Source organism: Arachis stenosperma, chromosome 8, assembly GCF_014773155.1.
Source record: "Arachis stenosperma cultivar V10309 chromosome 8, arast.V10309.gnm1.PFL2, whole genome shotgun sequence".
Lineage (NCBI taxonomy): Eukaryota > Viridiplantae > Streptophyta > Magnoliopsida > Fabales > Fabaceae > Arachis > Arachis stenosperma.
In genome coordinates, this window is record NC_080384.1 from 53,078,992 (window position 1) to 53,093,856 (window position 14,865).

Sequence of the window (14,865 nt, forward strand, 5' to 3'; positions counted from 1 at the left end):
AATATATATGCTATGCAGAAATGTGTGCTGAAAACTTTGAAAGATACCAAAAAGAAATTTTGACTAAAATGGCGCATAATCAGCCGACATCTTTTTCCCCGGATCCCATATGGCCACATCCCCTTCATCTCTCTTCTTCCCTCCTTTCCTAGCAACTATGAGTTCTCTCTTCTCAGTTGGTGACTTCTCATTTTCTCTATTTGCCATCTTTTCTCCTACAAAGTTTTTACTCTGATTTTGGTGTGTCTATGCTTATATCTTTATATATATTTTTAAAACTCATGTTGTTTTAGCTGGTTCAATCTGTGGACTATACTTGTGCGTGAGGAAATGTTAAATTGATGATTTTGAACACGAACCATACATGCTATACACGACCACCTAATTTAATTTGTTTAAAATATCTAGTCGTACTGTTTTACTATATTACAATTTTAGAAGATTAATATACTCTTTTAATTTTATTATGACAATTTTAATATACTCATTTGTTTAAAATAATTTCATCTATTTATACAATTCTTAATAAAATTATTTTGTGTGTTTCATAAATTACCTAAGAATTCGACAATTGACATGAATTTGTGTCTATTTTTTGTGATAAAATAACCAATGTTGGATATGTGCACAATCTCTAAGTGGTTTGTAACCCGGCTCACATTAAATTATGCTATGAAAGAATAATTCAAAATTATTTTATTTAACTTAATAAATATAATTTCATAAGTGTAATATATAATTACATATTTATAACCTTTAATATTATAAGTTATTCTGAGTAATTATTAAATACAAACAAAAGCCAAAAAAAAAAAACAGTGAGATTGTATTTTGTTGTATGTTAATTAATTTGAAATTGGGTGTACACAGGCTGTTGATTTATTGAAAAAAATGGTGAACATAAATGCCAAGAATTTGGAGAAGCAAACAGCATTAGACTTGCCAATGATTGAAAGAGCGTTATTGAATGCTAGAACAAAACTTGGTGCATCAATTGTTGTTGAATCCTTTGACTACATATGTTTGATTATAAGAATAATTGTTAATTGTTACTGGGATGTGATTCTGCATATTCATATAAAATTTCAACTCTTAGTATGAAGTCCTTTTTATTTTGAGTTAATGAGAACCGTTACTGTGTATAGTTGTATACCAGGTAAAATCACGTGCTTTGTTTTGTATACTCAAGTTAGAATATATAATTTATTCACAAATCTCAAGGTCCTCAAACCAATAAACACTTTACATAATACATAAAAAATGAAAAGAAAATCAAGGAAGGTTTTCAAACATGGCAAATATTAGCGAGTTGCATGCTGCTGCTTCTTTAGGAGAATTAGACACTATCTACAAAGTTATTCAGCAGAATCCACTTATTTTGGAGGAAGTTGATGCAGTACCGTTTGTCAACACTCCTTTGCACACTGCTGCATCTGCAGGCAAAGTTGCTTAAATCTCCCATTTTACTATTTAAATCATATTACAATTTTAGACGATTAATATACTCTTTTAGTTTTGTGTAAAATATGATTTTTACTCTCTTTTACAGGACATCTAGAATTTTCCATAGAGATTATGAGATTGAAGCCTTCATTTGGTTCGAAGCTAAACGAGCAAGGTTTTAGTCCAATCCACCTTGCATTACAAAACAATCACCACAATCTGGTGCGTCGCCTTGTAGAAATCAACAAAGATCTTGTTCGAGTCAAGGGAAGAGAAGGCATCACGCCTTTGCATTTTGTATGTCAATCTGGTGACGGTAATGAAAACATCAAACTTTTAATTGACTTGCTTGAAGTCTGTCCAGATTCTATTAAAGACGTGAATGTGAGAAATGAGACTGCACTCCATATTTCGCTCATAAATGGAAATTTTAGAGCCTTGCGAAAACTGGTTGGCTGGCTCATGACCAGTGCCGGTAAGGATGCTTATTCTATAGAGCGTTCCGTCTTGAACTGGAAGGATTCAGCTGGCAACACTATTTTGCACATAGCAGTACTCATTGGTAACAAACAGGTATCAGTTATCTTTACATATTCATATACCATCAAGTAGGTACATATTAAAATTAGTTAGAAATGTATAATACATGATCAAATATAAATAGAAATCATACATGTATTTATACACAAATATATAAACAGCTACTAATTTTAATGTGCAAATAGTATTTTTGATATACCATATATATTTTGAAAGAAAAAATGTATAAACAATTAATTTTTAGGTAATCAATAATAACCAATTTTAAAATTTAGATTTAGCATCTAGAATTTAAAATAAAAAATAATTTTAAAAAATTTAGCTGATACTAATTGAATAAAATAATTTTTTAACACAGTGAATGTTTTAATAAAGATTCTATAATTATCTTTATATGAGTATATCTTTTTATCAATAGATGATAAATTGTAAAATTTGATTTTAATATATTAGAAAGTTATCTTTATTTAAAATGTAATTAGACAAACAAGTTATATTTTTAACACAAGTATCTTTATGAAAAAATATTTTTAACATCTTTGTTGGATAAGTGCCTTCTTGTTGTAAAATAAAGGATATATAAAATAAAGATGTATAAATAGAAGACTCTATTATTAATATAATTAGCTCAATAATTATTATATATATATATAATATATTATATGTTGTATTGTGTATATATATAAGATAAGAAAAGTATTAAAAATAAAGTGAGAGATTTGCATTTGATACTATCTCAATATAATAAAGATGGTTAATATTGCTATTAATATTATATGTAAGAGTAATAGAAATAGAATTTAAAATACTTATAAAATAAAGAAGAGAAGAATTGTAGTAGGAATAAAGGAGAAGAGTATTTGATTGTAACATAAAGAGGAATAGATTTCTTATTACTTATCACAATATAATAGAAACTTATATATTTACTACTTTTATATATTAGAAGCGTATTAAGGGGAGGAGAAAGTATCCAAGACTCGTACAACACCCCCTATTTATACATGCATGGGGTCTTTATTTTCAGCATGCATTTAATCTTCATTCTCTTTTGAAAATATAAGTTTTACATGGGAATGGGCATCCACGTTGCTTGTTCTTATCACAACACTCCCCCTTGGATGCCCATTTAGGATTATTGCCTCATTAAAATCTTACTAAAGGAAAACCCTGTGGGAAAAACCTTAGTGAAGGGAAAAGAGTACAATATCCTTTGTGATGGGGACTGCCTCATTAAAAACCTTGTCAAGAAAAACCCAATGGGAAAAAAAAACCTGACCAAGGAAAAAAGAGTACAGTCTCCCCCTCTTGCTGACATTATTTAATATTTTGAAATCGGCGCATCCCAATCTCATGTACCAATCTTTCAAAGGAGGATTTTGGGAGTGACTTTGTGAATAAATCTGCCAGATTGTCACTTGAACGGATCTGTTGGACATCAATTGTCCCTTGATTTTGAAGATCATGAGTGAAGAAGAATTTGGGAGAAATGTGCTTTGTTCTATCGCCTTTAATGTATCCGCCTTTAAGTTGAGCAATGCATGCTGTATTATCTTCAAACAGGACGGTTGGAGCTATCTTATGATCAATCAGTCCACATGATGACAGAATATATTGAATCAGACTCCTCAACCAAAAACACTCGCGACTAGCTTCATGAATCGCCAGTATTTCAGCATGATTAGAGGATATTGCAGCAATCGTCTGTTTCGTGGACCTCCAAGATATAGCTGTACCACCATATGTAAACAGATATCCTGTTTGAGATCTCCCTTTATGTGGATCAGACAAGTAGCCAGCATCTGCATAGCCAACTAGTTGTGACTTGGATCCATAGGGATAAAACAATCCCATATCAACCGTTCCATGAAGATATCGAAAAATTTGTTTGATTCCACTCCAATGTCTTCTAGTTGGAGAGGAACTATACCTTGCTAGTAAATTCACCGCGAATGATATGTCAGGTCGCGTATTATTAGCAAGATACATTAGTGCTCCAATGGCACTAAGATATGGCACTTCAGGACCAAGGATATCTTCATTTTCTTCTTTAGGACGGAATTGATCCTTTTTCACATCCAAAGATCTTACGATCATTGGGGTACTTAATGGATGTGACTTATCCATATAAAATCTCTTCAAGATCTTTTCTGTGTATGTTGTTTGATGAATAAAGATCCCGTCTTTGATATGCTCGATCTGCAGGCCGAGACAAAATTTAGTCTTTCCAAGATCTTTCATCTCAAACTTTTCTTTTAGAGTTTTTATAATTGTTGGAATCTCTTCAGGAGTCCCAATGATATTTAAATCATCAACGTACACAGCAATTATAATGAACCCAGATGTAGTTTTCTTTATAAAAACACATGGGCAGATATCATCATTCTTAAATCCAGTTTTTGCCAGATACTCAGTAAGACGATTATACCACATTCGTCCAAATTGCTTTAGACCATATAAAGATCTTTGTAATTTGACTGAGTATAGCCCTTGTGAATATTCATTGGATGGTTTAGATATCTTTAATCCTTCAGGGACTTTCATATAGATATCCCGATCTAATGAGCCGTATAAATAGGCTGTTACTACATCCATTAAATGCATATGCAGTTTATGATATGCAGATAAACTGACCAAATAACGCAAAGTTATCGCATCCACTACAGGGGAATACGTTTCTTCATAATCTATACCGGGCCTTTGTGAAAAACCTTGTGCCACAAGTCGGGCTTTATAGCGCACAACTTCATTTTTCTCATTTCGTCTTCTCACAAATACCCACTTATATCCAACAGGTTTTACATCTTCAGGTGTACGGACTACAGGTCCAAAGACTTCACGTTTTGCAAGTGAGTCTAATTCAGCCTTCATGGCTGCTTCCCATTTTGGCCAATCATTTCTTTGTCGACATTCTTCGACTGATCTTGGCTCAAGATCCTTACTTTCATGCATGATATTTGATGCCACATTATATGCAAATATTTCATTGACAATTGTCTTATTTCGGTCCCATTTTTCTCTTGTAAAGACATAATTTATTGAGATCTCGTCATTTTCACAATTTTCAGGTACCTGAACGTCTTCTGGCGTTATATCAAAATTTTGGACAACTGCAGGTGTCTTTACTGTGTCTTTTTCAACAGGAATATTATTTACCTCTTTTCTCTTTCGAGGATTTTTGTCTTTGGAACCGACAGGCCTGCCACGCTTCTGGCGTGTATTTGCTTTCGTGGCTATTTGTCCTGCTGGGACATCAATTTGAATTGGGGCATTTTCCGCCCTGCCACGCTTCTGGCGTGAATTTGCTTCAGTGGCTACTTGTCCTACTGGGACATCAATTCGAATTGGGGCATTTTCCGCTGGTATATAAGATTTGGTTATCCTCTTTGTATCGGAAAATGCATCAGGCAATTCATTTGCTATTCTTTGCAAATGTATAATCTTTTGAACTTCCAGTTCACATTGCCCTGATCGAGGATCTAAATGCATCAATGATGATGCCTTCCAGTTAAGTTCCTTTTCAGGAAGCTTACTCTCTCCCCCTAATGTTGGAAATTTTGATTCATCAAAATGACAATCCACAAACCGGGCTTTAAACACATCACCAGTTTGTATCTCAAGATACCTCACTATAGAGGGAGAATCATATCCAACATATATCCCCAATTTTCTTTGGGGTCCCATTTTGGCGCGATTAGGTGGTGCAATGGGAACATATATCGCACACCCAAATATTCTTAAATGGGAAATATTTGGCTGCTGGCCAAAAGCTAATTGTATAGGAGAGAATTGATGATAACTCGTTGGCCTCAAACGAATAAGTGCTGCGGCATGTAAAATAGCATGCCCCCAAACCGAGGTTGGGAGATTTGTTCTCATAAGCAAGGGTCTAGCAATTAATTGGAGGCGCTTAATAAATGATTCTGCTAACCCATTTTGTGTGTGAACATAAGCTACTGGATGTTCAACACTTATTACATTAGCCATACAATAAGCATCAAAAGCTTGGGAAGTAAATTCACCAGCATTATCAAGACGAATTGTTTTAATTGGATTTTCTGGAAATTGTGCTTTTAATCGAATAATTTGAGCCAGTAATCTCGCAAACGCCAGGTTGCGTGAAGATAATAAGCACACATGTGACAATCTCGAAGATGCGTCTATGAGGACCATAAAATATCTAAAAGATCCACATGGTGGATGAATAGGTCTACATATATCACCTTGAATCCTTTCTAGGAATTCAGGGGACTCAAATCCAATCTTTACTGGTGATGGCTTTAAAATTAGCTTTCCCTGAGAACATGCAGCACAACAAAATTCACTAGTTTTAAGAATCTTCTGGTTCTTTAGTGAATGCCCATGAGAGTTTTCAATAATTCTCCTCATCATGGTTGTTCCCGGATGACCCAATCGGTCGTGCCAAGTTATAAATTCATTTGGGCTAGTAAACTTCTGGTTTACAGTGGCATGTGATTCAATTGCACTAATCTTGGTATAATACAACCCAGATGAAAGTGAGGGTAATTTTTCTAATATAACTTTCTTATTTGAATCATGAGTTGTGATATATAAATACTCATGATTTCCCTCCTTCATAGTTTCAACATGATATCCATTTCGGCGAATATCTTTGAAACTCAACAAGTTCCTTAGAGACTTGGTAGATAATAGTGCATTATTTATTATAAATTTTGTTCCTCCAGGAAACAAAATTATAGCTCTTCCGGAGCCTTCAATCACATTGCCTGAGCCAATAATAGTATTAACATATTCCTCTTTTGGCACAAGATGGGTAAAATATATATCACTTTTGAGAATAGTGTGCGAACTTGCACTATCCGCAAGGCATACATCTTCATTACATATCCTTGCCATTTTCTTCATTTTCTTCAAAACAAATAATAATAGAATGAGTAGTATGCACAGTTAAATTGAATGCTTGATCAGAATTATTTCTCTAAGGAACACTATACATAAAATAATGTCATATACTAAAATTTTATTTTAAAATTTGACACATTTAATAATTTCAAAATTCATAAACATTAAAATTTCATTATTTATGTACATCACATTTGAAACTTAAATACATAGAAAATAAAACTTAACAATAAGTTCTTTACATTATTTATTTACATAAATACTTCACAATCTCACATATTAAACTATTCCATCATTGATCAAATGACCAATATTTCCTTCGGGATCCTCAAAGAAATCAGATACATCATAATGAGTGGTGGAGTTTTCAGCCTCATTTGAAACAAAATTTGTTTCCTTTCCTTTGTTGTTCTTTTTCAAAGATGCCTGATAAAGATCGACTAGGTGCCTTGGGGTACGACAGGTACGAGACCAATGGCCCTTTCCACCACAACGGAAACACTTCTCCTCGGTTAATTTATTCTGCCCGATATTCCTTTCTTTGTCCCACTTCTGGTAAGATCCTCTCTTTTGAACATAATTCTTTTTCCTTCCATAATTTTTCTTGTTATTAAAAGCTTGCCATTTACCTCTTCTGGGGTAATGATTTGCCGCATTTACTTCAGGAAATGGGGCGGCGCCAGCTGGGCGCGCTTCATGATTTTTCAATAACAACTCATTGTTGCGTTCGGCAACAAGAAGGCAAGAAATTAACTCAGAATACTTTTTAAACCCTTTTTCTCGATACTGCTGCTGCAGGAGCACATTCGAGGCATGGAAGGTTGAGAAAGTTTTCTCCAACATATCATGATCAGTTATTTTTTCCCCACACAATTTCATTCGTGAGGTGATTCGAAACATTGCAGAATTATATTCATTTATAGATTTAAAATCTTGTAAACGCAAATGCGTCCATTCATACCGGGCTTGAGGAAGTATTACCGTTTTCTGATGATTGTACCTTTCTTCAAGGTCTTTCCAAAGATCTGCAGGATCTTTTAATGTAAGATATTCATTTTTCAATCCCTCGTCAAGATGACGACGAAAAAAAATCATGGCTTTGGCTTTATCCTTCTGAGATGCATTATTTTCAGCTTTAATGGTATCTCCAAGATCCATTGAATCAAGATGGATTTCAGCATCTAATATCCATGATAAATAATTGTTTCCAGATATATCAAGAGCATTGAATTCAAGATGAGAGAGCTTCGACATAATGAAAATATTACCTGAGTCTTCCTAAAAATTTGATCAGAGTCTCGTGCTGATAACGTGTTGTAAAATAAAGGATATATAAAATAAAGATGTATAAATAGAAGACTCTATTATTAATATAATTAGCTCAATAATTATTATATATATATAATAATATTATATGTTGTATTGTGTATATTTATACAAAGATAAGAAAAAGTATTAAAAATAAAGTGAGAGAGATTTGCATTTGATACTATCTCAATATAATAAAGATGGTTAATATTGCTATTAATATTATATGTAAAGAGTAATAGAAAATAGAATTTAAAATACTTATAAAATAAAAGAAGAGAAAGAATTGTAGTAGGAATATAAGGAGAAGAGTATTTGATTGTAACATAAAGAGGGAATAGATTTCTTATTACTTATCACAATATAATAGAAACTTATATATTTACTACTTTTATATATTAGAAGCGTATTAAGGGGAGGAGAAAGTATAAAGAGAGGAAGAGGATTTTTTTATTGCTGTATTTCAAGGCTCGTACAACACCCCCTATTTATACATGCATGGGGTATTTATTTTCAGCATGCATTTAATCTTCATTCTCTTTTGAAAATATAAGTTTTACATGGGAATGGGCATCCACGTTGCTTGTTCTTATCACAACACTTCTAACGTTATTTTATTTTATGTACTTACTTCTAATTTTAAGATTAAATAATTGTGTTTTTTTTTTTAATAAAAACTCTTTATTTGAATTGGGCAGGCTTTTGATTTCTTGAGAAAAGTGGTGAGGATAGATGCCAAGAATTTGGAGAACCAAACAGCATTAGACTTGGCTGAAGCTCGTCATCTTTTGTCAACCAGGGACAGAACATTATTGAATGTTAAAGCAAAACTTGTTTCCAATATACTAGTTAATAATGATTTCAACGGTGAAATTACGCTAAAAAAGTCCGAGTTTTTTCTGATTGAATATATTTTAACATCAGGGCATCGCATCACAGCGCAAATAAGTGAAGAACAACGCAACGCTTACATGGTAGTTGGTACTCTGATTGCAACCGCAATTTATCAAACGGTTCTGAGTCCCCCTGGTGGGCTGACACAGGCTCAGGGTAGCGACAATAATAATCTTGTAAACGCTACTTCATCCCTCAATTCTACTGCAGCTGGGAAAATTGTGATGCCACACAAAGTTTACTCTGTTGTTAAATCATTAAACGCTTGCATCTTTGTGGGTGGGGTTATTATCATTTACCTGTTGATGCCAAAACCATCACATGTATTCTCCTCTTTGGCATGTATGTTACTTTTGATCTTTATTGCAAGCTACTTTGTTTCTGAGTCAGTGATATCACCGTAGGAGGAGCACATTTCAGCTTCCTTGAATGAATTAAGTTCGTTGTTAGTCATTGTCCCTGTTTTGGGCACTCTGTTTTTAGGTTCTTTTCAAGTTGTTGTTAAATCTTTTGACTACATGTGATACGTGCTTCAAATGTTCGAGGTAAGAAGAGTTCAAATATTATTTAGAAGATATTATATTATATTTTTAAAATATTTTAATTTAATTTGATGTATTTTGATTTTGTTTATTTAATTACTAGATTGGGTCTTATATTTATGGGCTTAGGATTTTCTATATTTTAACCTAATAAAAGGTTATAAATACCTCATAAACTAGTGTAGTCGAGAATAGAATGATTTAGAGGTTTTAAAATTCCTTTTTGGTTTTGTGATGAAACCATACTGTGGACAATTGAGGTTGAGGAGTCTCTTGTTGCATCGGAGAATTTGTTAGAAAGTTAAGGAGTCCCTTCGAATCAATTCCCAAACTATGGCGTTAACAAGTTAGGTTGAGGAGTCCTTTTTTGTTGCGTCAAAAAATTAGGTAGAAGTAGAGTGATTCTCTTTATATTCAATTTTAATTTATTATATTTCTATTTCAATTTCAATGTATCATTTTTATTCAATTTCAATTCTTGTCTTGTCTATCCTTTTATTTTCGTATCTAACATGTGTTCGATTACAAGAATAAATTAGTAGGAGTCCTTTTCATTTTGCTAAAATGAGAACCCTACAATGTATAACTGTATTGTATTTGTATACCAGGTTAATTTATTATGAACAAAAGTACTACTCAAATAGTGTATCAAATATATATAATTTGGAAAACAATTTGATCTCAAGCACATTTTCATTTGGAAAATAATTAAAGTTCAGTGACAACTTGCTGAGTTAAACTTGCACCCTTTTAATATACTCTTTTAATTTTAGTATGATAATTGAATAACAAATAATTATATTTATTCATTTGTTTAAAATAATTTCATCTATTTATACAATTTTTAATAAAATTCTTTTGTGTGTTTATCTTTCATAAATTATCTAAGAATTCAACAATTGACATGAATTTATGTCTATTTTTCGTGATAAAATAACCAATGTTGGATATGTACACAAATTCTAAGTAGTTTGTGACTCCACTCACATTAAATAATGCTATAAAAAGAATAATTGTTAATTGTTACTGGGAATATGATTCTGCATATTCATATAAAATTTCAACTCTTAGTATGAAGTCCTTTTTATTTTGAGTTAATTAATCAGAACCGTTACCGTGTATAGTTGTATACCAGGTAAAATCATGTGCTTTGTTTTGTATAGTCAACTTAGAATATATAATTTATTCACAAATCTCAAGGTCTTCAAACCAATAAACTTTACATAATACATAAAAAAAACGAAGGGCACTCTACTATATAGATTGGGGTAGTATAGAGAGAATATAAATTTCTTTTATAGTTATTTTTTATTATTTTATTGTTATTCAAAATATGGATCCTACCTTTATTAATTTCTCTTTCATCCTATTAAAAGAAACATCTATAAACTTACATCCGTAACTTATAATTTACCAAAAAACGAAGGTTAAAGATTGCCACTTATTTTAACAGCGTGATTCAAGGGTTGAGTTCACATCTGTTCAGTTCCAAGATCTTGTGTTAAGATCCTCGGTTCTGAAAAGAAATCAAGCTAAGGAAGGTTATCAAACATGGCAAATATTAGTGAGTTGTATGGTGCTGCTTCGTTAGGAGAAACAGACACTATCTACAAAGTTATTCAGCAGAATCCACGCATTTTGGAGGTGGTTGATGCAGTACCATTTGTCAACACTCCTCTGCACACTGCTGCATATGCAGGCAAAGTCGCTTAAATCTCTAATTTTACTATTTAAATCATTTTATAATGTAGTTTAGAGTTTATTTCCAAAGTTAGAAATGATAATCGAATCTGTGACCTCTAAGTGAGTACGAGAAGAATATATCATTTGAGTTATATTTCGTTGGCTGGTTTAATTTAGAGTTTAGACGTTTCCTTAATATATACTCTTAATTTTGTGTAAAACATTATTTTTACTATCTTTTACAGGACATCTAGAATTTTCCATAGAGATTATGAGATTGAAGCCTTCATTTGGTTCGAAGCTAAACGAGCAAGGTTTTAGTCCAATCCACCTTGCATTACAAAACAATCAACACAATCTGGTGCGTCGCCTTGTAGAAATCAACAAAGATCTCGTTCGAGTCAAAGGAAGAGAAGGCGTCACTCCTTTGCATTTTCTATGTCAATCTGGTGATGATAATGAAAACATCACACTTTTAATTGACTTGCTTGAAGCATGCCCTGATTCTATTGAAGATGTGAATGTGAGAAATGAGACTGCACTTCATATTGCGCTCATAAATGGAAACTTGAGAGCCTTTCGAATAATTGTGGGTTGGCTCAGGAGCATTGTCCGTGAGGATGCTTTTTCTTTAGAGCGCTCTATTTTAAACTGGAAAGATTCAGATGGCAACACCATTTTGCACATAGCAACACGCAATGCTAACCAACAGGTATCAGTATTGCTTTTATATTCACGTAAAGTTGATAATTAAGAGTCTTTAGATATGAAAATTTAGTGAAATCATTTAAATTATTTAACGGGCTCTCAACTATCAATTTCAATTCAAGTTGACCAAATTACATGAGTTATTAAAAAAACTCATTTCATAATTTTTTCATTTTTTTTCAAACCAATCGTTTATTAATAAGTTCAAAACCCAGAAAACAGCATACTTTTCCATTTGATCGAATTTAGTTGTTAATTAATTTGAAACTGGGTGCACGCAGGCTGTTGATTTATTGATAAAAAGATTGAACATAAATGCCAAGAATTTGAAGAATGAAACAGCATTAGACTTAGCTGAAGCTCATGCTTTGCCAACGATTACAGAAACATTATTGAAAGCTAAAGCAAAACGTGGTGCATCGGTTGATGATGATTCCAACCGTGAAGACAAACTAAAATTAAAGTCACCTCTGTCACTTTTTTTCATACTCACGGATCGCAATAGAATGCAAATAAGTGAACAACAACGCAACGCTGTCATGGTAGTTGCTACTCTCGTAGTGACCGCACTTTATCAAACGGTTCTAAGTCCCCCAGGTGGATTGACTCAGGGTGGTAGCGACAATGGTCCAAATAGTAATAATCTTGTAAACGCTACTTCATCCCTCAATTCTACTGCAGTAGGAAAATCTGTGTTGTCAAGCTTTGATTTTTATACTATTACATCATTGAACTGTGTCACCCTTTGGTTAGGGATTGGCATGATTTCTGGGTTGATGCCAACTACAAAATTATCTATTTTTGTATCAATCCCACTTGCGTTGTTTCTTGTAAGTTATTTAGTATCTGCGTCAGTCATATCGCCGTCACAGACTCTAATGGCATAGATTTGGTTTTGATTGGATGGATTGAAGTCTATGTAATCAAAGCGCTTGCTGTGGAGTTTTTCTTGTACTCTCTTTCTTTTGGTTTCCTTTGTGTCTGTGTGTGACCTCCTGTTTTGGGCATTCATGTGATATGCCTATCTAGACTGTTTTTAGGTATTCTTCAACATGTTGAATTAAAGACTAGTTTTTGAAATTATATTTGTATCTCATTTTAGTTTTTAAAATTACAATTTATTTAATTTAGTCTTTCAATTTAATATTTATGACTCATATTAATTTCTGATTTTGTTTTTAACTCGTATCATCAAACTTAAAATCTTGAACCATGAAAAGTGTGTTTAGATATATTAACGACTATTTTACTGGACTTTCTAAATTTTAACGTTATTTAAGTGACAATTGAAATTTTTTTACCTTTATTTATTTTCTACAAAGTATTTACAACTGTAATCCTAATTTTATTTAAGAGTTTTAAAAGCTTATTATAGAATAAATTGATGTAAAAAAATTTAATTATCATGTCAAATAGAAAATGAATCCTTCCCTATTTTTTTTCTTTAATTATTTAATAAGGTGTGATCTCTCACACTCTCACCAATTACCATACATTCTTTAAGTGGATTTAAGAGAAAATATATGAGATAAAATAGTAAATGATAAAAAATTACACTTTACCAAATAATTGAGAAAAAATAGAGAAGAATCACTCTTGGTCAGATAGCTTTAAGGAGTTCAGCATAATCGCTGTCAGTCTATCTTAGAACGTCATTAATAGTTCTATGACGATAGGATTAGGAACTAATGTGAATCATATATGACAAATTGTAAGACAAAATTAAATAAACTAAAATTTTAAATATCAATTTAAATATTAACTCATCATATATTTATATATAAATATATATGGTGTCTAATTCATTTTAGAGGAGTGCTAGGGGGCCAGCAGAAATTGTGATATATAGTCATCAATTAGCCATAATAAGTGTATTTAATGGTGGGAGATTACATCCAATGATGCAGAATTACTCATTTTATTTTTGATGGTTAAGTGCTGGTCAAATTTAAACAAAATTGCTAGCTTCCTAAACTTTTTCTTTATTTTAATATGTATATTATATTTTATCATATATTTTATATAGATAAGTGATTTGATGATTGTATTTTATTATAATAATCGTTACTAGCAGCTTTATAAGATGTGCAGAGTTTTATAATTGTTACTAGCTGTGATTTGAGAATCATCATTACTAGTCTCCCATTGTAACCATGGCAAGCTAACCCCATCCAGGAATCTAGGAATTGGTGGGTGGGCTACTATATGTTTCTGGCTTTATCAATCCTCCAATCCATGAGCTTGTATCATTCCTTTCTCCATCCAGAGAAGAAATATATATCTCTAGTGTCTTCAACATCTAAAGATAACATGACCATATTGAAGTCCAATAATGCATGACACTGCGGCAGTTATGGAGCTGTGAACAATTGGAAAGGATTATAAACTGTCTATAGATCACATAAAAAAAATGAGGACACACAGGTATGATTGTTCAAAGTAAACAAGGATCTCACAAAAAGGTATATAAGGTCCTTTCTCATTTTCTTAAATCGAATTATAAAAGTAGAAAGTGTATTTAGATTGAGCACCTTAAAATGCCTTCTGGATCAAATGGTGTTTGGCCACGGTGGAAAAACCTCATCTTATAAACTCTTCACTCTTCTTTTTTTTTGATGTGGGACTAATTTCAACACTCCTCATACTTATAACATTAACAGAATGACACCATGGAGGCGAGGTATCCGAAACTTGGCCCTTGGTAGACATGTTGCACTCCTGGCAAGTAGATCATGACAAAAGTCGATATTATTTGGATATGTTTACGTAAATAATTGATATTGACAAAAGTTATCGATAAGTGAGTTACTGAGTTTGTTTATGGAATAAATCTATACCATAAATACTTACGAAATCAATAAAT

The 14,865-nt window shown here is 32.4% G+C and overlaps 2 protein-coding genes across 2 annotated transcripts; both read left to right on the top strand.

Moving 5' to 3' along the window:
• The first annotated feature begins 1,704 nt into the window (after window positions 1-1,704).
• Window positions 1,705-9,473, top strand: LOC130946206 (ankyrin repeat-containing protein BDA1-like). Its single transcript, XM_057874879.1, has 2 exons — window positions 1,705-2,016; window positions 8,874-9,473. The coding sequence occupies exons 1-2, from the start codon at window positions 1,906-1,908 to the stop codon at window positions 9,471-9,473; spliced, it is 711 nt and encodes a 236-aa protein (XP_057730862.1). The 5' UTR covers window positions 1,705-1,905.
• A 1,664-nt stretch (window positions 9,474-11,137) lies between these two features.
• LOC130946484 (ankyrin repeat-containing protein BDA1-like) lies at window positions 11,138-13,015 on the top strand. The gene is made up of 3 exons (XM_057875248.1): window positions 11,138-11,310; window positions 11,540-12,006; window positions 12,284-13,015. Exons 1-3 carry the CDS (start codon window positions 11,163-11,165, stop codon window positions 12,887-12,889), a joined length of 1,221 nt encoding a protein of 406 aa, XP_057731231.1. The 5' UTR covers window positions 11,138-11,162; the 3' UTR covers window positions 12,890-13,015.
• Window positions 13,016-14,865: the final 1,850 nt, after the last annotated feature.